The 22,728-nt window shown below is 42.5% G+C and overlaps 1 protein-coding gene across 1 annotated transcript in view; it reads right to left on the bottom strand.

The window, feature by feature from the left end:
- The window catches only part of LDLRAD3 (low density lipoprotein receptor class A domain containing 3), a 194,593-nt gene that overhangs the window by 52,620 nt on the left and 119,245 nt on the right, over positions 1 to 22,728 (bottom strand). The window contains exons 2-3 of the mRNA XM_021402158.1: positions 19,448 to 19,594; positions 1,040 to 1,165 (exon numbers count right to left, since the gene is read on the bottom strand). Of these exons, the coding sequence (XP_021257833.1) occupies positions 1,040 to 1,165; positions 19,448 to 19,594 (273 nt within the window). The remainder of the gene's footprint in view (positions 1 to 1,039; positions 1,166 to 19,447; positions 19,595 to 22,728) is intronic.

Below are 22,728 nucleotides of genomic sequence, written 5' to 3'. Positions count from 1 at the left end.
GCGCTGATGAACAAACAATCTTCTTTGGCAACAAGAAATAAGCAAATAAAAATTAAACAATTTTAAGTCTCATTTGTAATATTTGACAAATGCATATTACATTGAAATACAGAGAATCTGTTCAAAGCAAACATGCAGCTTAAATCTAATCCCAAAATTACAATTGAGTCTTAACGTAACATGCAGGCATTACGTACAAAACAAAACTGAGCTGGACTTTATTAAAAAAAATCATTGTAGTTGATTGGATCCGTAAGTATATATGTATTTTTTAAACAAGGCCTCTTTTTGTGATGTAAATGCCACGTGCGATTCTCTATCTCTGACAGCAATAAGAGGAAAAAATTTGAGACTGGTGCTGACCTGCCAGCAGAACAGGCGGTAGCAACGACTGGCAACACATCTTAGTCAGTCAGAAGGAAAACTCTGCTGAAGAAATCACCCACTTAGCTTGGCAAAACAAAATATAAATAAATAAATACAGCAACGAGGAAAAGCTGGAGAACATACTAATGAAGAGAACACAGTGTTTGTGTATGTATGGATAGAAACTGGACACAACCAAAACTGAGACAAAAGCAAGTGAAACCTTGCCTGCCTTAGTTAGGCCACCCTGCCATTTTAAAATGCAGTGGTTTGCAAAGAAGTTGGATGTCACCCTATCAACACTCTTGAACTGCTTGTTGTAGAGACAAGCGTTCTTTTGCAGAGCTCTCATCTGAGCTACTGAACCAACAACCATGAAAATACACCCTGTAACAAGCCACAGGAGGCAGTGCCTGCGTCTGACAACACTAAGGTTGAAGAGACTCTTCTGAGAGGAGTACTAAAGCTTACATTTCCTGCTGAGGCAGATTTGACTGTTATTAACACTACCAGCGTTTGATGCTAATGAGAGATTCTATCAAAGAAAAAAAATAAAAAGGCACACAGATCATCTAGGTTATCTGACTCAAACTAAAGACTAACTAGCGCTTCCTGTCTGTGATTAGCTGAAAGAAAACAAAATGCCTTCACTGGGAAGTAGACAGGTACTTACTGCAATTTTCCTCATCGCTCCCATCAGGACAGTCCTCGAAGCCGTTGCACCTGAAGCGGCCAATGATGCAGTGGATTCCACTGGCACAGGGGAAGAAGGTGGCACCACACTTGGACTTGACTTTCGCTGAGAGAAGAAACGAACAGAAGATTGCAAACATTAGGGAAATATCTTACGAAGGTTAAAGACACTTTAGTAGCAGTACAGGTTGCTCTGGGAAGCCTGTAAGTGAAGAATCCAAGGTAGACAGGGATAATGAACGCGGCACAAGGTTTGGAGAATTTGGGATCTAGAGAACCAAAGTGGGCAAAGATAGGCATACAAAGAGTCAGGAAACACCTGGAGAAGGAAAAGGCGAATAGAGAGACATGAAGTGAGTTGGTGCCTTTGTGAGAATAGGAAACATAAGAGACCTTCATTAAAGTAATTTTAAAGCTGCAAAAGTCAAATTCAGAAAAGAAAACACTGTAACTAACAGATCCTCTAGTTAGCACAATTTATATGAAATTAGGTTCAAAAGGAACATGAATTGCATTTCTTACTATACAACTCTCCATCATATGGCTTTCATTATAAAGCTCCTCAGGACATAGACCACATCTATTTCATAGCACTTGCACAATCATTCATAACACTAAATACTAACAATAACATCAAAATGTGGTTAAGAAGCGATTATAGAATCTCATTTGATCCCAAGTACTTCATATTTTTTTACTTCACTGCACAGCAACTCTTCATGGCAGGGAGAAGAGAATGCTGCCCTTAGCTAGAGTAATGCAGATGCTTCCACTACATTGCTCAAGGCAAGCAACAATTCAGTCTTGCGCTGTCATCAGCCCAGAATAAATTTAGCTGTTTGTTTGGTTTTTTCCTTTTTTTTTTTTTCAGATTAACGTGACTTCATTTTCTGCAATGCATCATAGACTAGAAAGTCTCCTGAAAACGAAAGCCTGGCTGACTGCAGGGAGGTAAACATGGAGCACTGCCAACATGCCATTATGCCATCCGTGGACCACTCACAGGAGAACAACAGAAAAGAAACCAGCTCTTTAACTTAAGGACTTTTGAGTAAACTTCTCCTTCTTTCCTTACTTCTATGCCAAACACAGAAGATGCGTTTACAGCTCCTGGGTTTTGAGATGTTGACAGACCTGGATATCACAGTAGCAGGCAGTCTTTCTACGTACCCACATGGATTGATACATCAACTTGGGCAGTTTTATGAAGCCAGGACAAAGTCAGGGACAACAGAAGAAATACAGGGAAAAAAAGAAAAAAATATACACCAAATGAGGACGAGTAGCATCAGCATTAATGCGGAAGGGATCCTTTTTCCAGGGTAAAAACGAAACACAGCTGTAGCAAAGCCATATTCCATCACTCAGAGTGCATATAAACAGCCTTAAACACAGCAATAGTAACTCATGCTTGATTTAGTGTCCTCCCAAAGCAAATTCCCGCAAGTTCCTCTCTTGCGTTTTTTAATTTTTATTTATACTTATTATACCCGTAGTTTTCAGTTAAGTAGGAAGTAGAATGTATCACTGATGTATTCACCTACCACATTTTCTGAAGAGAATCCAAGGTTGGAAAGAAAAGGTGAACCATTACTTTGTAGAAAAACAGGTGATAAATTACCCTGAAATAGCTGCTGTGCTCAACAACACCGGCAATGCAAAACCCACAGCCAAGACATCTGAGACCCTCAATTTTTTTACAAAACTTCAAAGAGAAACTTCTGTGCTGGAGTTTTCAGGCAGACTGATTTCAGCTACATAATTCAGTAACCACAAGGTCTGAGACAGTGCCATACCCCAAGTCTTTAAACAAAAGCATCAAAACAAATACATCAAGAACAAATTCCACAACTGTCACCAAAGCAAGATGTCTATATTAGCATTTGACATACCTAGCCAAACTGCTGCTGAGACAGTATGGTCGTAACACTTAGACATAAAGAGGTGCCCAATTCTTCATATTTCCCTGGGTTTGTTTGACCTAGAAAGGAGGCTGAGGGGAGGCCTCATGGCAGCTGCAGCTCCTCACGGGGAGAGGATGGGCAGTGCTGAGCTCTGCTCTCTGTGACAGGAACAGGGCCCCAGGGAACGGCACAGAGCTGTCAGGGAGGGTCAGGTTGGGTGTTAGGAAAAGGTTCTTCATCAGAGGCTGGATCAGGCTCCCCAGGGCAGTGGTCACGTCCCAAGCTGCTGGAGTTCAAGAAGACTTTGGACAATGCTCTCAGACAAAGAGTTTGAGTTTTGGGTGGTCGTGGGTGGAGCCAGGAGTTGGACTCAATGACACTTTTGAGTCTCTTCCAACTCAGGATGTTCTATGGTTCCTGTGATTTGTAGTCTAAATTTGGAGACTATAAAGTTTCTGGCCAACCATTCAAATACCCTTTGTCATTGCTGAAAATTAAGGCTTCAGAATTATTTCCTCCTAAAATTTCTAATATGGATAACCTCTCAGCACAGCCTTACTCTTCCAGACAGGCTTCAGACTATGAATTGCCAGAACTGCAGCTTTGGACCCTTTGAACAGCGCAAGTTCCTGAACTTTTCCAACCACAGCTCCAGGTGGTAGTAAACGTGGCAGCAGCTCAGTTTCAGGAATGATCAACACGCTCCTCAGCCACCTCAGCTCTCCTAGTCCGTAAGACAAGAGGGCCCAAAGCACATGAGCTACCACTGCCCAATCATAAGCGGTATTTAATGCTTCATGACATCTGGAAGAGAAAGGAGCTAGACTGTCCACAGAAAAAAAGTCAAATTTCTGGAAAATGCTTTCTTTAGTTTGTCCAAAGCATCCTGATTCCCCGTCGAAAAGAGGGAGAAACCATTAGGGACAATGATTTAATGGAAGTAGTGCTTGGACAACTATATAGTTTAGTTGAAAATTTTCTTCTTAGACCTTTTCCTACCTCCCCCTCCTCTTGAAACGGCAGCCAGAGAACAAGATTTATAGATCTCTTTTATATATATATATATATATATATGTATATTTATTTACTCTTGAAGGAAAGAAATAACAGCAAACAAAACCCAAATGGAGTTCTGCATACTTGCCACAGGCATAATAATACATACACCAACCAATCCCAACTCAAATTCATGTTCACAGTAGATACCCCGTAAAGATAAAGGAATGTTTCAAATCCCACAGCAACTCTATCCACACAGCTAGCAGTTTATTAAGCACAAAACTCACTCCCAAATAGAACTCTACTTTCCAAGTTTCAATTCCAAATACAAAGTGCATTTCTCATATGCTGTGAATAAACGTAGGAAAAATAAGGAACTAATAATAGCTTAATCCAAGCTGCATACCCTGATTCTTGAGACCCTCGCTATGGAATTTCTGCTTAATTTCCAGTTTGACATCCTTGCTGTCCCCTGGCAAAGTTTTCCTGAGGTTTTCAGGCAAGAGCTGTTTGACCATTTCTCACATAGTTCCTACAGAAAACACAATCATTTCTTCCTGAGCAAAAAAGCACCTTCCCATTCTGCAGCAATCTCTGGAAATACCCTTAACGTGATGAGACTATCCATTTTCTTCAGGTCCTTGGCACTCTCACAAGTAACAGATACATCTACCAGGTTCATGACTGCCTGTGGCAGATTCAAGCCATTTGCTGCACTAATCACAACACTTCTGCAATTCCTACTCCTGTTACACGCCTGCTATGAAAAAGGCTTTCCTCTTCTTTGTGCACTGTGTCTTCTGTTGTACAGGCCTTAAGTTTTCAGGCAGATCTGTACATGAAAAGTCTCCCATTTATTTAACAGTAGTTGCCTATTTAGCTCCTTCAGTGACTTCAGTCTTGATAAGCTCTCAAGGACACCATTATATTTGCAATCTATATCCTTCTGTCACACTCGGCTGAAATGGGGCTCGGGATAATAAAAAATTACTTGGATATCAGGAGACGGCTGAAGAGCAGTGAAAAAGGACACAGATGCCTGTGGATAATCTGACCTTATTTAGCCTTGCTGTTACAACCAGCCAAGGGGAAGGGAAGGGAAAAGCTGGTTGTTTTTAAAGGAACTAGCAAATGCTTCCGGGTCCAGGACTCCAGAATCTAAGTAACTGCGAGACCACGCACTGGGTGGAAGGAGAAGGACTGAAGGCCACACTCAGAAAACAGCAAGAAATCACATAGCAACTTACCAAACTGTGTCTAAAGAAATGTTACTCAAACAGCAGATCCAGTCTGGATTCAGATGGCAAATCAGTTGCAGAACTATAACAAGTACAAAAACACCCCAAAGGACATTCAGTGAACTTGCAAACCTGTGATGGAAAAGCATAGATTCATTGCAGTCCTGCTTTTCAGGTGTTACCTAGTCATGGCAGAAGAAATCACAGAATCGCAGAATTGCAGGGGCTGGAAGGGACCACAACAGATCATCGAGTCCAACCCCCCTGCTAAGCTAAAACAGGTTTCCTACAACCGGTTGCACAGGCAGGCATCCAGATGGGTCTTGAATATCTCCATAGAAGGAGACTCCACAACCTCTCTAGGCAGCCTGTTCCACTGCACCATCACCCTTACCGTAAAGAAGTTCTTCCCACATGCTAGTACAAAACTTCCTGTGCTCAAGTTTTAAGCCACTGTTCCTTGTCCTATCACTACGCAGCAACGAGAAGAGCCTGGCCTCATCAGTTTGTCTCCCACCTCCCTTTAGATATTTATAACCATTAATCAGATCCCCTCTCAGTCTTCTTTTCCCTGGGCTGAACAGATCCCGGTTCCTCAGTCTTTCCTCATATGGGATATGCTCCAGGCCTTTTATCATCTTTGTGTCCCTCTGCTGGACTACTTCTAGGCGATCCCTGTCTTTTTTGAACTGTGGAGCCCAGAACTAGATACAGTATTCTAGATGTAGCCTCACCAGGGCAGAGCAGAAGGGGAGGATCACCTCCCTCAATTTGCTGGCCACACTCTTTTTAATGCACCCCAAATCCAGAAATGAAACGTTATCATGAACCTGTATTTACACTGAAAAAATGGAATTCCCATGGTATTTAGACAAAAAGGTGGCAGTGAATCACCATGCACAGAATGAACCTCCTCTGGCTTTTCTAACCATGGAAAGGAACTCTGCTCTTCACTACAAAGCTCTGCACTTCACTTAAAAATTCAAAACCAAATATCAGGGCTAAGATGCTCGCAGAAAACTGTTGGCTACAGTATAAACTTGTCAAACACTCCCCCCAGACTTATTTGCTCAAGTTCAAGGGAACTATTTTGGCAGTTATGCATGCAAGTATGTGAACTCACTCCTTATGCTATGCAGGAATCAATCCTCTCACTCCCTTCTTTTAAGGATCTTAAAAAAAAAAAAAAATAGTAACTTCCAGTCAGGACCAGCTGTACTTTCCACAGATTTAACAGTTTGCAGGCATAGCTCTACAGTATTAATAGAAAAACATTTTACTATCTTTAGGGCATAAAGTGTGAAACAGAAGTATTTTTCAAAAACTGTAATCTGTTTTACTATTTCTCGGCAATAAGATGAACAGTAGGGGAAAAAAACAGATTTAGCATATACTATATAAAATCACATACTGTATATACATATATCCTTTTACAAAAGCAATTCTGACGCCTCTGACTTCACTACAGGATCTTTGAACGTGACTAGAAGGTTACAACAAATTTTCTTCAGTTACGGGCTAGCATTTTGTTTTCACACAGTAGTCTACTATGCCAGTTCTCCAGTTGAAGACAAAAGCATCTAACTGAATGAGTTTTTAACTGGGAAGAGAAGGCACTTCAAAGGTAGAGTACCGCAGAGACAGTAGCCTTTACTTGTTGCCAAAGACTAAAGTTATCTTTCCTTAAAGTAATCTTTAGTGGTCTAGAAGTCTAAATAACCATCTATGAAATTGTCAGAAAGTAGATGAGATGCCAGAAGAAAGTATAGACAAAAACTTTGATCTACATCCATTCAGTAAAGTGACTTCACACTAAAAGGAGTATTTTAGAGGTCACTACTTTATAGAGAAAAGCAAAATGAACAATAATTTCATACAAAAGTACAAATTCTAGGTCAGCTGTTGCACTGACTAAATTCAGGACATCTCCAAACTTATTACTTGGGATTCACATAAGCAGGACGGAAGGGATTAAGGGACTCCAGCAGCAGGGGGAACCCTCCTGCTGAGGGTATTGGTGTGCCAAGGATTTCAGTCCGTCACTCCCTCTGTAGACAGCTACCTGATCTGCACTGCATGCCGCCATTGACTGCATCCAATGGTTAAACCTGTCCCAGTTCCAGGCTCTCCAGTCAGACTACCTACTGACATCCATCTAAAGGAGACTGTCAATAGGATTAAATAATTAGCACCACAAAACCGCTTGATCTCCTCATATAAAAAGCCATCAAACGTTAGTGGATATTGCACTTGTCCTCACTCATGTGTAAATTTCTGTAATTGAGCTTCAAATGAGATCTTCACCATGGTCACTTCATTATAAGCCGTATTATAGCTACTCTAAGTATTTGGTTGCTTAATCATGAGTGAAAACAAGAGTTAATTCTAGTTTGATAGTCCAAATTTGTGAGCCATTTGAGTAAGTGACAAAAAGATTAGCAGCTGGTTTACAGCATCTTCTCAATTAATGCAGATGCTCATTTCATGCATTGTTTAATGTTCAGTTCTGTTTAAAAATTCTGATGTTTGTCACCTTTCTAAGAAACTTGATACAAACTTTACTAGAGCTGATCTTCCAGTGGTTCTGCTGGCCAAATGGCATTCCAAACTGTTTTTATAACCCTGAGAGCAGCACATTCAAACAGCAGCTAAAAATCGTTTGCCATAGGTGGATGATTCTCCCTTCCCAGCTCAGTTTCTGTTTGGTAACTCCAAGCTGAGATATGTCTCTGAACCTGCCCCTCTTACTCTGCACGAATGCCAGCAAAACCTTGACATTCAGTTACTTACTAGTTGAGTCAGTGGATGTACACCAGAAGGTAGCCAGTGAGAGACTTCAGCAGCAACTTTCTATCTTTGCTTCACTTCTCATGAGTGCTGCAATACAGGCTGGATTCTTGGGGTTATCTTACATACAAGTAGCTCTGCAAAGAATGTTTTGCTTGAGTGAAAAATTAAGGTCTGCTAAACAGTAGTAACTTCACAGCACAGCCAGTTTTATATTGGGAATGTATTACAGGTTGAGAGATCAAGGTCTGCTTTCAGCTTTCACAGATTCGCCAACATCTCACAAGTCAGACCTTGGTATTACAAACTCCACTTCTGCAAGATGGACAACACAGAAAAACACAGAGGTAAGCAGTAACCATGAAGGACCTTGTAGGCCTTCAGAGCACTACCACTGTGCAACAGACAGCTGTGGGTGAGCAGGCCTGGAATGGACTGCATGCAGCACTGTGGCTCTGATCTATTGAGAGAGCTTGATTCCCGAGAGTCCTTCCAGCTCAAAGTCCCTTGAAAGAACAAGAACACTGCAGCCAAAAGAACGACGGCATGATTAACAAAAGCTTCTCTGTTTCCAAGCCTATATGCTAAAAAACACAGTGGAAGCTAAGTAGTGGCAGCATGATATACTGCTGATTGGAAGGCAAAGGTGCAACAGAACTTGCGATTCTTCTGAAGCTAGGTTTGCTTAGGAGCTTGGGTTTCCTTCCTGGAATTTCAGGAGCTTTTCCCAGGTTCATAGGAATCTGGAGGTGTATCTGACAGTTATTTGTATGTGGCTTGCTAGAGCATCAAGCAGTGAATATGCCAGGATAACCAGGAGAAAAAGGAATCGGCAAGAAAAACAAGGATACTTAAAAGCATTCAGTGATCTCAAGACAGAGGTCTTCTATGGGTATACATACTTTTAGAGAGGAACTCCTAACTTTCTGCTATATATTCTAGTTTTTAAGGAAAAAAAAATTGTTAATTTCATTAGCCTTTTACACAAATTATTAGTGGATTGTAAATAAGAACTGGGCCACTGAAGATTGCTTTTGTAGAACTTCATAAGATGGTTGTTTGCACAACATCTGGCAGCCTGGAAACCTAGTACATGACAACACTGCATTAACATAAATACACCAAATCTACTTTGACTGCAGATTTTCATTGGTGTGAGCCTTACAGTTTGCAAAGTCTGGTAGAATATTTCTTTCTTCTTTGGTCTGGCCCTGTTGTTAGATTTTCTCATTCCATGTATTAAAAAAAAAAAGTAGTCAAGAAAAGAATTACCTACTTACAGATTTCATTACAGAATTGTGCATTCCCCACAGGCATTTGGAATGCACTAGACTGAGGTGTAATGTAAAGTAGGAGACCACAATGGTACTGTTAGCCCTGCTTATACAGAAAGTTAAATTCCCAGATCATACTCTGGAGGGGAGGGGAGAAGAAAAAAAAATAAGCCTAATACTTCCACAATTTCCCACAGCTTTTAGCAAGAACAGAGTTCTCAAGTCGTGATGTTTCTGTAGTCATATTACTTATTTTAATATATGGCTTTTATAGTTATCTTCATGGTTTTGTTTCTTATGTCATCCACCTTCACACTCATGAGATACTGCAGAGCACATTTGCCTGCTACCTCACAAACATAGATCAACCCTTCAAATGTCTCTGGACTCAATCATTTACAGCAGAGGCTTGTCATCATCTCCAGACTGCACACAGACAATGCCTGAAGGTCGCAGCCACCTCAGCCTCTGGTTAGCACCACGAGCCATGTCACAGCCACTCCACACTTCCTGAAGTAGTGGATAGAGGTTAGAACTGAAGAGCACATGCTCAGCTCTAGTACTTCTGCATACTGTTAGAACCTTAAGATAAAATCCTCAAGTGGCAAAGTAATTGTCATGCTGATGTTCCACTTTTGTAAGTGGCAGGTTACCAAATCACTCACTTGTAAGTATTGATTATTTATCTGCCTTTTCCAAAGTGTGATAAGCTTTGATAAAACACATTTCACAACAAGGGAGCAGAGCAGAGCCAGCAGATCTGTAAGGAAGCTTTTGTTAGGGCCCAAGAACTCTCCATCCCCAGGTGTAGCAAGTCATGAAAGGAAGGCATCAGACCAGCACGGTCAAGAAAATGCACAGGCAGTGGAAGTAGGGACAGGTAATCTGGGAGGAGTGTGGAGATACTGCTAGACTCTGTAGGGATGGGATCAGGAAGGCCAAGGCCCAACTGGAACTGGACTTGGTAAGAGGCACAAAGAAGGATAAGAAAAGCTGGAGAAGAGAAGGCTCTGAGGTGAGCTGATAGCAGCTTTTCTGTATCCAAAGGGGGGCTACAAGAAAGAAGGGGACAGACTTTAGCAGGTTCTGTTGTAACAGGACAAGGGGAAATGGTTTCAAACTAAAAAAGGGAAGATTTAGATTGGACATAAGGAAGAAGTCTTTTATAATAAGGGTGGTGAGACACTGGCACAGGTTGCCCAGACAGGTAGTGGAAGCCCTGTCCTTGGAAACATTCAAGGTCATGCTGGATGGGGCTGTGAGCACCTGTTCTAGTGTAGGTGTCCCTGTTCATTGCAGAGGAGTTGGACTAGATGACCTTTGAAGGTCCCTTCCAACTCAAAAGACTGTATGACTCTATGACATATTAAACAATGTAAAGGCAATAATCTTTACAGATGGGTAGGTTTAGTACTATTTGGGAGTCTGGATCTGCTGCTGTATTTCTAGGAGATCTCAGCTGGTTTAGACAATCCCTAGAGCTTACTGATGTTACTTCCTAACTGGGGAGACATTTCTTAATAACAAGAGGCTGCATCCCACTCTTCACAGTGCTGAGCTCTGACTGTTGAGCCCTAAAGCCTGGTATTTAAAAGGATAGCAGCCAGAGTTATTTTGTGCCCTTTGTTCCTGTACATGAAAGCCATTCATCAGACTGACTCTGCTGAGTGGCTAAACCCAAGCAAAACAACTGCAGCTGTAATAATTGTACTATGGTAATAAGCAGTCATTAAGTAGCTTACAGAGATTGCAGAACACGCTGTCTCTACAAGAACTTTCCTCTCTGTCTTTTAAAGCGGCTAGTAGATCTGGTTACTTATTCTTAGCAATGTAGAAGTCGTGAATTCAACTGCTCTCACAGCAGTCTAAGGAGAGGTGAAGACAAACATCTGAATTCAGACTGTCACCAGAAAGATTTGGGTCGAGAACAATGATAACTTATTAGTACATTCAATCCATCTCTCCCCCTTTAATTTTGTGATTTATGCAGGAAAAAAACATAAATATATAATGTGCCTTAACATAATTCTAGACTGTAATCTTCCTGTAGAACAGAGCTGAAGAATGCTCCTAATCTAAATGGCAAACTCCACGAAACATTTTTTTTTTAAGCAGGGAGCAGCAGTAAATACATAAATAGCTAAATCTAAAGGCACTCTTCTGAAATCTACCCTACATCAACAAAGGATACAGGACAAAGAGTCTGCCCGTCCTTACCTGAGGCCTCCAAGCATGCAACATGGGTTTTACGCTGGCATAGTTCCTGCTCGATTCTCTACCCTCCTACTGCCCCCGCTGCATCAGACTCCCACTCAAGGGTTTCTCAAGTGACAGAACAACTTCATCAGGTTCAGTACACTTTTTTTCTTTTTTTAAAAAAACTTCCATCACTCTGACACCATTAAGCTTTTAACACCTACAGTTCCTGATAAACTACCACTTTTTTTGTTGAAATTGGATGTAATCAAGTCAGTCAACATACAACTGAAGTACCAGTTTGAAGATGAAAATTGAATGAACTTGCCTTTGTTCTGCAAGAGTTTCAGTTTTCCAGTTGAAAAGGTTTTAGAGCACGGGAACAGATTCAGCGCATACTCTAGGAAAGCCAGGCTGTTAATTGTGGAGTGCGGGTTTTATTTAACTTCTTTATGGAAAGACTTTTTATATCTCATCCACAACTGTGTGTAATTGTTCGTTACAAACACCTTCCTGCAGAAACTCCCCTCCCAAACACGCTGCGCAGTAAAACCTTTTGGAAGTGAACACCAGAGGGAGCAGTAAACATTTATCTCGTAGGTGGTTTTTAAATGGGAGACAGAACAAAAATGTACAGGAAACCTTGGGGAAACTTAAAAATGGTTACAGTGGACAGTATATTCAAACTACAATACATTGCTAATCCAGTCTAATTCCCCATCAATGCAAGGTTGATGAGGAACAAGTGCAAGCATGCAGATACAAACACGTATGAATGACGCAAGTTTAGCTGTGCCATACATCCCACCCCCTCACTCCACCTCCTGACAACAGCAGAAGATTAATAAAGTCATCTGAGACTGTCAAACATTTATATAAAAAGCTCTGTGCATTTAGACAGAATTCATGGAACCAAAAACATATCCAATACAGAGAAGACAGAGAGAAGAATGTGAAAAAAACAGGGCATTTTTATTAGATACAAACATACAACTCAAATTCTACATGGGAAAAGCAAGAACATGGTTAAGAGACACACAAGGAAAGAAGAAATAAAGAATTAATACGCCAACATATCAGCAGTGAACAAGTAACTGCAGTGCTATCCCACGTACTATGCTACTAGCCTGCCAGAGATTTAAAAACACTTACAAGAATAACAGAAGTGTGGCTACAGCCACAAAAACACAAATAGGTCAAGAAAACATTCCTGCTACAAAACTGCTCAACACTGCTCAAAAACCATTTCCCCCAAATCCACTTTTCTTCTTTTTTCAAAGGAACTGGACTAAAGATAAAAATTCAAGTTTTCTCAAGCTTCATCTTTGTACTACAGCATGCAGCCTGCCACGTCTAGGAGCTGCCAGGCCTATTTGTCACCAACAAGTGGAAAGACACCAGGGCCCTGGCTTCAGCACATGCCCTAAAAGCACCAGCTCCCTGATGCAGAGCCAGAAGGGCTCCCACCAGATCTACTAGGCACCCAGACTGAATTCCCAGATTGTCCTAATGTGAGTTGCAGCTTTCAGAGGTATGAGAGTTAGTCTGCTAGTATAGGGCTCCAGAGAAGTTTGGCTGACCACACCCTGCTGAGTGCAACCCACAAGTGCGAACATAAAGCCCTCCATCCTGACTGCAAGGAGTTCCTGCAAGCACCTGTCTGAAGAGCCAGGTATTCTGCAATCAGGTGAGAAACTAAGCCGACCCTCAGCGGAAGCTCGCTTGGCAGCTGGCTTCAATGCCTGCAGGGCAATGCTAGTTAAAATTCACCGTTCTCACGATGCACTTCATTTAAAGAAGAAATTCTCCCCCACGGAGAAGACTTGCATATGAAGACTCTAACTGACTGAAGGACAATCAGAGCAAGATCTGTTGCTGCTGAACTGCTGGTGATAAGCCAATGATTTTATTAACGCAGCTCCAGATTTTCCTACAGAGGCCAGCTCTTGCTATTCTGTGCAGATCTGTGTGCTGGGAGCACATTCTTACAAGCACCACTGACGCCCTGTTGCTCAGCCATTCCCCGATACATTGCCTTTATTACTGAGTGAAAAACCTGCTTTCCCTTCATATTTGGATTGAATGAGAAACAGTAGTGGCTGGCAACAGAAACACAAGATACGTAAGCTCCTACAACAACAACACACTGCCCCAAGGCTATCCTTGGGAAAGATTTTTTTCTAGCCCACAGCCTATGCCCCTGGACTAACAAAGTCAGTCACTGCATTCACTGTGTGCCGCTACTGGTTCGTAGCTGAACGTACTACCTTGACTTGTAGGAAATGGCTCTCAGTAGAGTGATGAGGGAAAAATCTAGGCTTCTGGGTATTTGGTACCTCTCTCGTTCTGGCTGCTGTCATGCCAGGCACTTAGCACGGATGATGTGCCATGCTCTGAATCTGCACCATCTGCTGCTCGTTAGCTGACAAAGGCAGCAACATGCCATCTCTCCACTTGCTGTTGCTCATTAGCTGACAAAAGCCATTTTCAGTGCACACGTTCTTTCTGCAATAATCTAATACAAAGATGTACAAAAGCACAAAGAAAAGAGGAAACAAAGATGACAGAGTACATTAGGAGCTTAACTAAGAACATTATTGTACTCTTAAATCTCCAGGACAGAATCCTTCCAGTGGTATGCAGGTCTTGGCCCTAATGCAACATGTCAGCAGGTAGGTATAAAGGTCAGTATTAAAGATAACCTGTTTACCTCAAAATGTTTTGAAACATCCTAACATATTTCTCTCTCTTTTGTGCTATTTTGGATCTTCTACACCCGCTAACAGACTGAGAATGCAGAGTGGCTGACAGCATGCTGCTTCCACCGTCCTGGGTGTAAGCAACACGCACCCCATGTATAGGTATGCCTGCTATATAACCAGAGCAGGACCCAGGAGCCACACAATTAACAACTGCAGGCTCCGCAGGAAAGTCACACTGGTAAAGGCTCTGCACTTCTCAAGAGGAGCCTCGACTACCATTATAAATCATCTACAGAGCTGAAGACCAGTAGGAGCAGTAGTTAAAAGCCCACAAGTGTTCAAAAGCGAAGTGCATGACCCATACTTGAGTTCACAGGCTGATTAACAATCCAACAGATGAGAATCAGCAGAGCCAGAGGGAATGAGCTACAAAAATGTTCTCCATTTTGGGAGATGCACTGAAGATAGCAGGTTACTTGCACTACTGAGAATGAGAAATACTCACAAAACATTCACAGTGCCACGGTCAATTAATTACTTTCCAAGCTCAGTTAGTGGTTTGGAAGAAAAGCCAAAGAGATGCTCTGCTTCAAGGAGAAGCACTTCTCACCTGCAGCAGTGGAAGTCCCAGGGTCAGCCTCTTCCCTCTCTCTTACACTTCTTCTCTGCTCTCCTGCTCAGATGACATCTTTCTGTTGCTGCATCACCATGACATAAGGTGAGAGTACAGCAAACGCTCTGTGTGCCAAACAGCATACAGACAGCTGGCATGGGAAGTGTTAAATCGCTCACAGGTCAGGGCAGAGAGGAAGCCAGGAACGCAACAGATGGCATGAATTCTGGCAGATGCAGAAGATGAAGAAAAATGTCACAAGCAAAGTGATGTGGTTAACAGAGAAGGCCCTCCAAAGCAGAAGACAGAAAAAGGAAAAAAGGAACGGAGGAAAAAGGAGACATGAATGGGCAACGTGTGGATCATTCTGCTCTTGCATCTCACTTCCTCTTCACAGCCAGACCACCACACATGGGCTCCTCACAGCTTTTCACACATGGGCAGCAGAAAACAAAAAGCAGAACATCTGAGCTGCAATTTTTCATTTTTGAAGGGTAACAGAGAGAATGAAATGTACAGTAACAGAACTCATTGGATATTATGGGACATCCACATTCAACCATAGGGCAATCCAAAAGGGAAAGACTGCACCTGATGGCACATGTGCAAAACTTCCTCTGTGGGCGTGCCAAAACAAGGCACACTGCCTTCACAAAGATACCAGTCTGCAGCACCATCTGAATCCAGTAATCACACAAAACACTTCAAGGCAAGGTGAAAGCCTTTAAATGTGAACTAGTTAGTCGATGAGGAATTGCAGACAAAGCTGCTTACAGCACGGCTTAGGGTAGTAACACACTGGGAACTCAGCCATCTCATGCTGCTAAAGTAACTCATACAGCTTTGTCTCCACTCTCAACAGCTCAGCTAACGCGAAGCAACATCACAGCAGAAAACAAAGGACACCGATTTTGCTGCAAGGTAAGCTTTAGTAAGCAGAGCCTTGTTCTGAAAGGAGAAAGGTAACAAAGCCTAGCCAAAAACAATAAATAAAAAACGCTTTTATACCTACACACATACATACACACCCCACACACACTCCTCAAGCCTTGTAATGCTCTAACGACACTTCCAAGCACAGCTGCCCTCCCTTACAGAACCTGACACCAGAAAAACAGTGCTGCTGGTGCAGCGACACAACCAGATGTGATATACGCACATCTGGAGTGTCAGCTGCTCTCACTTTTCCACTGCTGTTTCTGCACCCAAGAGGATCAGTTTCTGGGCTCCTACATCCCTTTCTCCCACACAGTAAGGTGAACAGACCCAGACGTTAATTACACTGCACATCTTTAAAAGCTGTTTGGTTCAGCTTCAATCACTGGAAAGCGATCATGTATTATGAAAAAAAAAGCCACAGTGGATATTCAAACACTGGAGCAGGTGCTCAGTGAGGCTGTGAGCAATCCATCCTTGGAGGTACTCAACGCTTCACCAGACGAGGTTCTGAGCAACACTGATCCAAGCTCGTCCTGCTTTAAGCAGGCAGCTGGACCAAATGACATCCAAAGTCCTTTACAGCCTCAGTTAATCCATGAGCTTGTTTCCACAGACTGACACAAGCTGGAGGAGGCAGGTAAGTGACTTTTCCTCCTCCTTCACTCTTTCCAGACAAAATGCTAGGGCTGCTTTTCCATGCCTTGGATCTGACCTAGAAACTCTACCACCATTTCAGGGTTGTTAAGCCAATCCAAATTTCCATCACTTCCTGATGTAAACAACTGGCTGGTGACAGATATAACAGTACCTCAGAAGAGTAGGCCCATTTTCAAAATTAATCAAAAGAGCAAAACAAACTTTTTTTTTTAGCTGCATACACTATGTGTCTTTACCCACAAATATACACGGGAGCTCTGAAAGTAATGCTTCCTATTTCATTATACTGGCCCATGATGTCAGATGTTGGTGGTATGGCAGTAGAGCCCAAACCTTGTCACCGATATTCCATTACATTTTGTTGCCAAGTGACAGATGGCAGCAGAGGGGCAGTCTGACAAAATGGCATCTGACATGGAAGTGCAGAAGAAGCAAAGGTGTGGCACTGAATCCCTCCATGCAGAAAAAATGGCACCCACTGATCTTCATTAAGGCTTGCTGAACGTTTAAGCAGACCAGTGGATGTGAGCACAGAGAGGCAGTGGGTGGTGCATTTCAGCAGTGGTGACAGTGGGTCACCTCCACTGGTGCAGGTTTTTATGAGCACAGCATGCAGGCTCTCGTTCAACACTGGCAAAAATGCAGAGCTAATGGTGGTGACCATGCTGGAAAACAGTGCTCTGTAGCTGAGAATTTGCCTTATCAAATAGTGTTATTGTGCTTTTTCTATCAGCTGTGGTTTGCGTGGAACTTAATAGGAGGCACTACTATCAGAGCAACCTACGTATAAATAATTGAATTGTCCCTCAATCTGTTAGCAAGTTCATGTGCTTAGACATAAACCAACAACTAACATCACAAAGCCTTTCCAGCCTTCTGCACAATCCTCTCCCCTCTCAGGGACAGTTCTTATCCCTTTACCATACCTGCCAGAGGGGGGCCCTGATGATAAGAATCATATTTTGTGAGCCTTGTCATCACTGACATTGTCCTCAACAGGAAAAAGCAAACACACACACGCACCTCATGCAACTGCATGGAGTGCAAATGCGGTGGTTGGACCACTAGAAGCATAGAGACTTAAAAGTGGTCTACTAAAATGAAGAGAGGGGAGACACAAAATAGGCAGCTTGAAGCTCTCTGGACATGTCAAAGAACCTTGTTTGCATGAATATTAATTTCTTGCTGGAGATTCAAATGTGCGCTATTTCCATTCTGTTTTGGCTTATCTGACCTGTTAGCAGCCAGCCAGCACAAGATATGATTCCCTTGCTCTCCCTGTTGTCTTCAAATCTGTTATGACAAGAGTAACTTCTGTGAACTGATATTTTGCAGCTTTTTATATTTTATTGTCAGCTACTATACTCGTTATTGCCTGCAGTTCACTAGATCCAACTGATTTTGGTAAGGAAGCTGTTGAACAGAGTCAAGAAATGCATCTTCCTGTTAGTGATTCATGAGCAAATGCCCAGCCTAGTCTTCATTACTTCATTAAGAAAAACTGTCCATAAGATTAATGAAAACCTTCATTACAATTTTCTAGTCTAACAAGTGGAAGTGAAATTCACGCAATGCAGAGGATGGCAACATTCTCAGAAAAGACACAAAAGCTGTTTTTGTGTCCTATAAATACAGAGAAGTACCTTCACTCAGCTCATTTTAAGAAGCCGTGACTGAACACCAAGAGAAATGTCAGTTGCATTGTCAAGAGCTAGGTAATCAGGAACCTGTGAGTCACGCAGCTCCTGTCATCCAGAACATTTGACTGAAAAGTATATATTGAACTTTGAACATTTTTCATTCTTGTCCAAGCTCCCACCAACAGCAATTCTGCCAGGACTTAAACAGATGAGCACAACTGATCAATCTTTACAACAACACTAACAAATTAAGTTGTCTCCAGTACTGCAACACAAGCCTGATGCTTTATAAAGACATCAACAGCTCAGATATTTTATACAGATACATTTAAGGCTTTAGAAGCAGAAAAAAGTTCCCTGGCTTAAAGCAGAACTAAGCACTTGATTTCCACAGCACAGTTAGCAAAGCGCCCTTATTTTAAAAGGGATGAAAAACTGGGATTAAAGATGAGGCATAAAGAAACAAGCATTTAACAAAACACACAACTTCTAGTCACTGAATTTAAGAAGATATTCTTCTATTCTTTATTCTACTCCACAAGTGAGGTTAATAATGTCCTTGAAGTGTCCTGGGAAAGGTAAGGTTCCCATAAAGAGGTTTGAGATGAATAAAACTTCTATCAAGCACTTTATATAAGAGAAACATTTGCTGGGCAAAAAGCACTCAGTTATCACAAAGTTCTCAGACACTTCAGAAGAACGTGAAGTTTGTGGACTTGTTCCCTCCTAAACATGCTCTCACGATATTTTGCCGTAGCATAATATTGCTGCCTGTGTATACTATGTAGCCTAGAAAGTTTTGTGTTAACTAAAGGTTGGATAACATTAACTTAATTAATGCTAACAAAGGCACGACATCACAAAGGAGAAGGAGATCAACATTGGTAAACTCAGTAGAACTGGAGTGCTGTAGGGAGGATTAAGACATGTAAACATTATTCACCAATTCATTGTTTCTTTTCCAGAAAGTTACTGTTTACATTTCAAAGGGCTAAGAATTACAATTTGGCAGATGAGGAACACAAGTAACAAGATACAGTTAAGAACGTTGAAACAAAAGGGACTAGTCTCAAGATGGCGGAGATGCTAAGGCTTTTATTACAGAGGCCTGCATGTGAGTCAGGGTACACAGAATCCCTGCAAGCACACAGAGCATCACTCTCGCACTGGAACAGCCACAGGTCAAGCCTGTCTCACTTTATCTGTCTGTGCCACAGGGGTTTAGGCACCTGCTACCAAGTACTGAATTATAATCGGCCAATTTGAAGAACCTTATAGATGTGAAATAATAGGAAGGGACCTATCTAACAATAGAGACATCAAGAAACTGGCAGTAGCTTCATTACTTAAACAGTGTATACTACAGAACACACCGCTAATGCTACCTAGACAAGCCCTGTGGTAACAGGCACAGCAAGGTCATAGCGATGGTCACTTACGGCATTCCTTCTCATCGCTGTCATCAAAGCAATCTGGCAGCCCATCACACTGCCAGGCCCCTGGGATACAGCGCCCATTGCTGCACATGAAGTTTCCAGGTATGTTGCATTCATTCGTGAAATTATTCCCAGGCAGCAGCTGGCTATCTGCAACAACAACAACAAAGAAAAACAAGTTTACAGGGTATTCAAAAAAAAAAAAAAAAAGTCTCTCCTTCATACGGTCTAAACGCAAGTAAAATAGGTGAGGCCACAAGAACTCAGCTACATACTCCCATGCTTCTGTCAGACTGGTATGTAGCTTGCAGATTTTTACTTATTTATTGCAACCGGAGGGCCAGGAACTAAGTAGCACACGGACTAATTGACACTGGCTTTTCAATGAAGTTCTAAATATAGTGATGCTTGGTGTCAGCCTAGCATCCCAGCACAAACCTGTCCAGGCAAGGAAGGCAACCAGTATGTTACCAAGTCTGCCATGTGGAGAGGGTTTAGCAGGAGGAAACTGGAGATGAAGAAAACAGAGTAAGAAGGCAATCTATAAATTTGCCTTTAAAGTTGTAACAGCGCTAGCCAGTGATTTTCATCTACTGTGCTTCCACATCTGTGTATTGTTTTTGGAACGCAGGCATTGCAGAAATGTAAATTTCAGGGAAGGAAGATAATTGCAATTATTGTAATAAGCAAACAGATTCAACTACAGGTCCAAAACGCAGGAGCAGCATCATGAATGGAATCTCAAGTCGTCATGCTGTAGGAAGCTGCAAAACAAGGCAGAGGACAAGAGAAAAGTTCCATCTCTCACCTTTCTGCCTAGGCTGAGGCAACACGCTCCAAGTTCACATTCTCCCAAAAACCAGAAATGAAAACCTTCCTGTATAAGGATGGGGATGTCACTGCCGTGCCCTTACAACAAAGGCAGCACTGCCAAGTTTCACATCACTGTTTCAAAAGATGCACGACAGGACAGCTTTGGGAAGTATTTTTATGCCTATTTTTGCCCCAAACGATAAGTTTCCTCTCAATTTTTCTTCCCGGCAAATGCCTGACCCTCCTGGGATGCTTAAGAGTCCACAAGCACGGAGCAGCTACCTTAACAGAAATTTGCCCTGAGCTGCTGGAAAACAATTTGTCCGTGGCCAGCCCTGGAAGGAAACACTGAGCAGATACAGTCAGTAAGAGCCTCTGGGCTACTGCTGCCTCAAAGCATCACTGCGAAGTTCTGCAGCTTTATGTTCAGCCAACAAGTGTGGGGTGAGTTGGGTTTTTTCCTTAAGCCAGTGCTTCGACACATACAGATCAGTCTTTGTATCACTGACCTGTATCTGATAAGTGATGGCCAAGCCAAAACCACCACTCCCAACAGCTGGACAGAAGTTGCCAACACTGCGCAGCCTCCTTTCAGGCAACAGCCTGCAGTGCTCCAATAACACAGCTGCCTGCAATGGGAGAAAGCTTGCCCCTGCACTACAAACTAAGGCTTGCCCTTAACAGACCAAGATACGAAAGAGTGATACGGACATTCTCTGCAGCATCAAGGCATGGCCAATATGCCATGTTCTTAAGCTTGTGAAGAAGTGTCCAAAAGCTTAAAGAGCAGACCATAACTCCTTTTCTACAGTCCTCAGAAAAGGGAAAAAAAACCACAACGTCTAAATTTCATGGCTAAAACTAATTCTCTGCTGCAAAACGATGGTACTGCAAGCATCATATGACAACTAGGAATTACCAAGGTTTCAGTTCTCTCAAAATCTAAGCACTTAGGCAGCAGTACGTTGAGGCAATACCATCTGAAAAAGGTGCCATTCTCATTTGTGCTGCTGCTCTTTGCCACCTTCTTGTCTAACCCTCCTGCCCGCATCTCTCCCCCCGCCTGCTCCACTTCCACACAGAAGCTGCACCTACTCAGAATGAAACTTCGCTGTCAACACTTCAGCAAGGCCTCCTCCAGGCCTGGGCGAGGTGCCAGCAAAGAACAGACGTGGGGTCTAGACTTGCCCCAAGTAGGGAGCTGCCTTCCCCGCTCTGAGCACTGCGGTGCTCCCCAGACAACGCAGTAACTGATGCGCTTCCAAGGACTGCGGCACCTCCTCCGCAGAGAGGCCCAAGCTCGGCTCCTGGCAGACTTACTGCTGTATCTGCCTGAAAACATTCACCAAGATCTCCGTGCATCCATAACGAAAAGCTTAGATCAAGCCAAAGCATTTAAGAATGTTTTAGGCCTCAAAAAGCACAAACTCAGAAACAATGCCCCAAAAAAGCCATCAAGTCCCTGATATTTCTGACAGCCACTTTAAATAAACGCTGTGCTTCTACTCTACTGAACTGAACGGAAATACCAAGAACAGATATCAGATTTTGTTACCCAGCAAGCAGTTTGTTTATAGGATTTCCTTTGCCATACAATAAATTTATCGTCAAAGCTCTTCTAAGTAAGGATGTAGCACTAACCTTTTTACCAAACAGGAAAGTTGCCAACAGACCTATGCGAGTTCTGCTGTGGAATGGGAACAGTAAACTCTGACTCACACCTATTTCAGAAGAATAACAGCTCCTTCTCTTGAAATACGACCCCCATCAGCTGCTGGAATAGAGCGGCAGGTTACAGACACCACAGTTTCAGTGTCACAGTCAGTGCACCTAGAAACGTGACACATGTGTCACTTCACCTTCAAAAAAAACTCCACCGGTGGGTAAGGAACTGTCAAAACAATGCCACATGTGAAACCATTTAAATGGTACAGCCCATCTCGTTTCTTTTGCTTTGGAAGCCTCCTCTACCTGATATGAAGGCCCTCAAGGCTGCAAGGAAACTCTCGCTGTGGCCACTTGCTCCGCACGGGAACGTGAGAAGAGCGGCGTTACAGGCACAAGAAGGATCTGTTCCATCACCTCGCCCATTCTTCTGAAGGATTCAAGCAGTATCCTGATGAAATCTGTACAGATGTCAGATTTCGTGCAGCCAACTTGCTATACTGCTTGTTGGCAGGGCAGAAATTCCTTCAATCTGGCAGAGCCGCCTTTCCAATCGCTGACATATTTACCCTGCAGCCTCTCTGACTAATTTTGAATTCAGCCCAAATGCAAACTGCACGGATGTGTTCAGTTAAGTGAAGGAGGAGGGGAAGGGAGAAGGGAAAAGAAGTAGTCCATTTTCACCGCAACACACTGCTCACTTTAAAAAGCACACCATCTGCGCTGAATAAAAAAGAGACTCGTGTTTCACTTTGAAGGGGACTGAGTAAGGAAACCAATCTGTTTTAGCAGCCACTTCCAAAAAT

Source organism: Numida meleagris, chromosome 6, assembly GCF_002078875.1.
Source record: "Numida meleagris isolate 19003 breed g44 Domestic line chromosome 6, NumMel1.0, whole genome shotgun sequence".
Classification (NCBI taxonomy): Eukaryota; Metazoa; Chordata; class Aves; order Galliformes; family Numididae; genus Numida; species Numida meleagris.
Note: the sequence above shows the minus strand (reverse complement) of the source record. Positions and strands in the feature narration are given on the sequence as shown.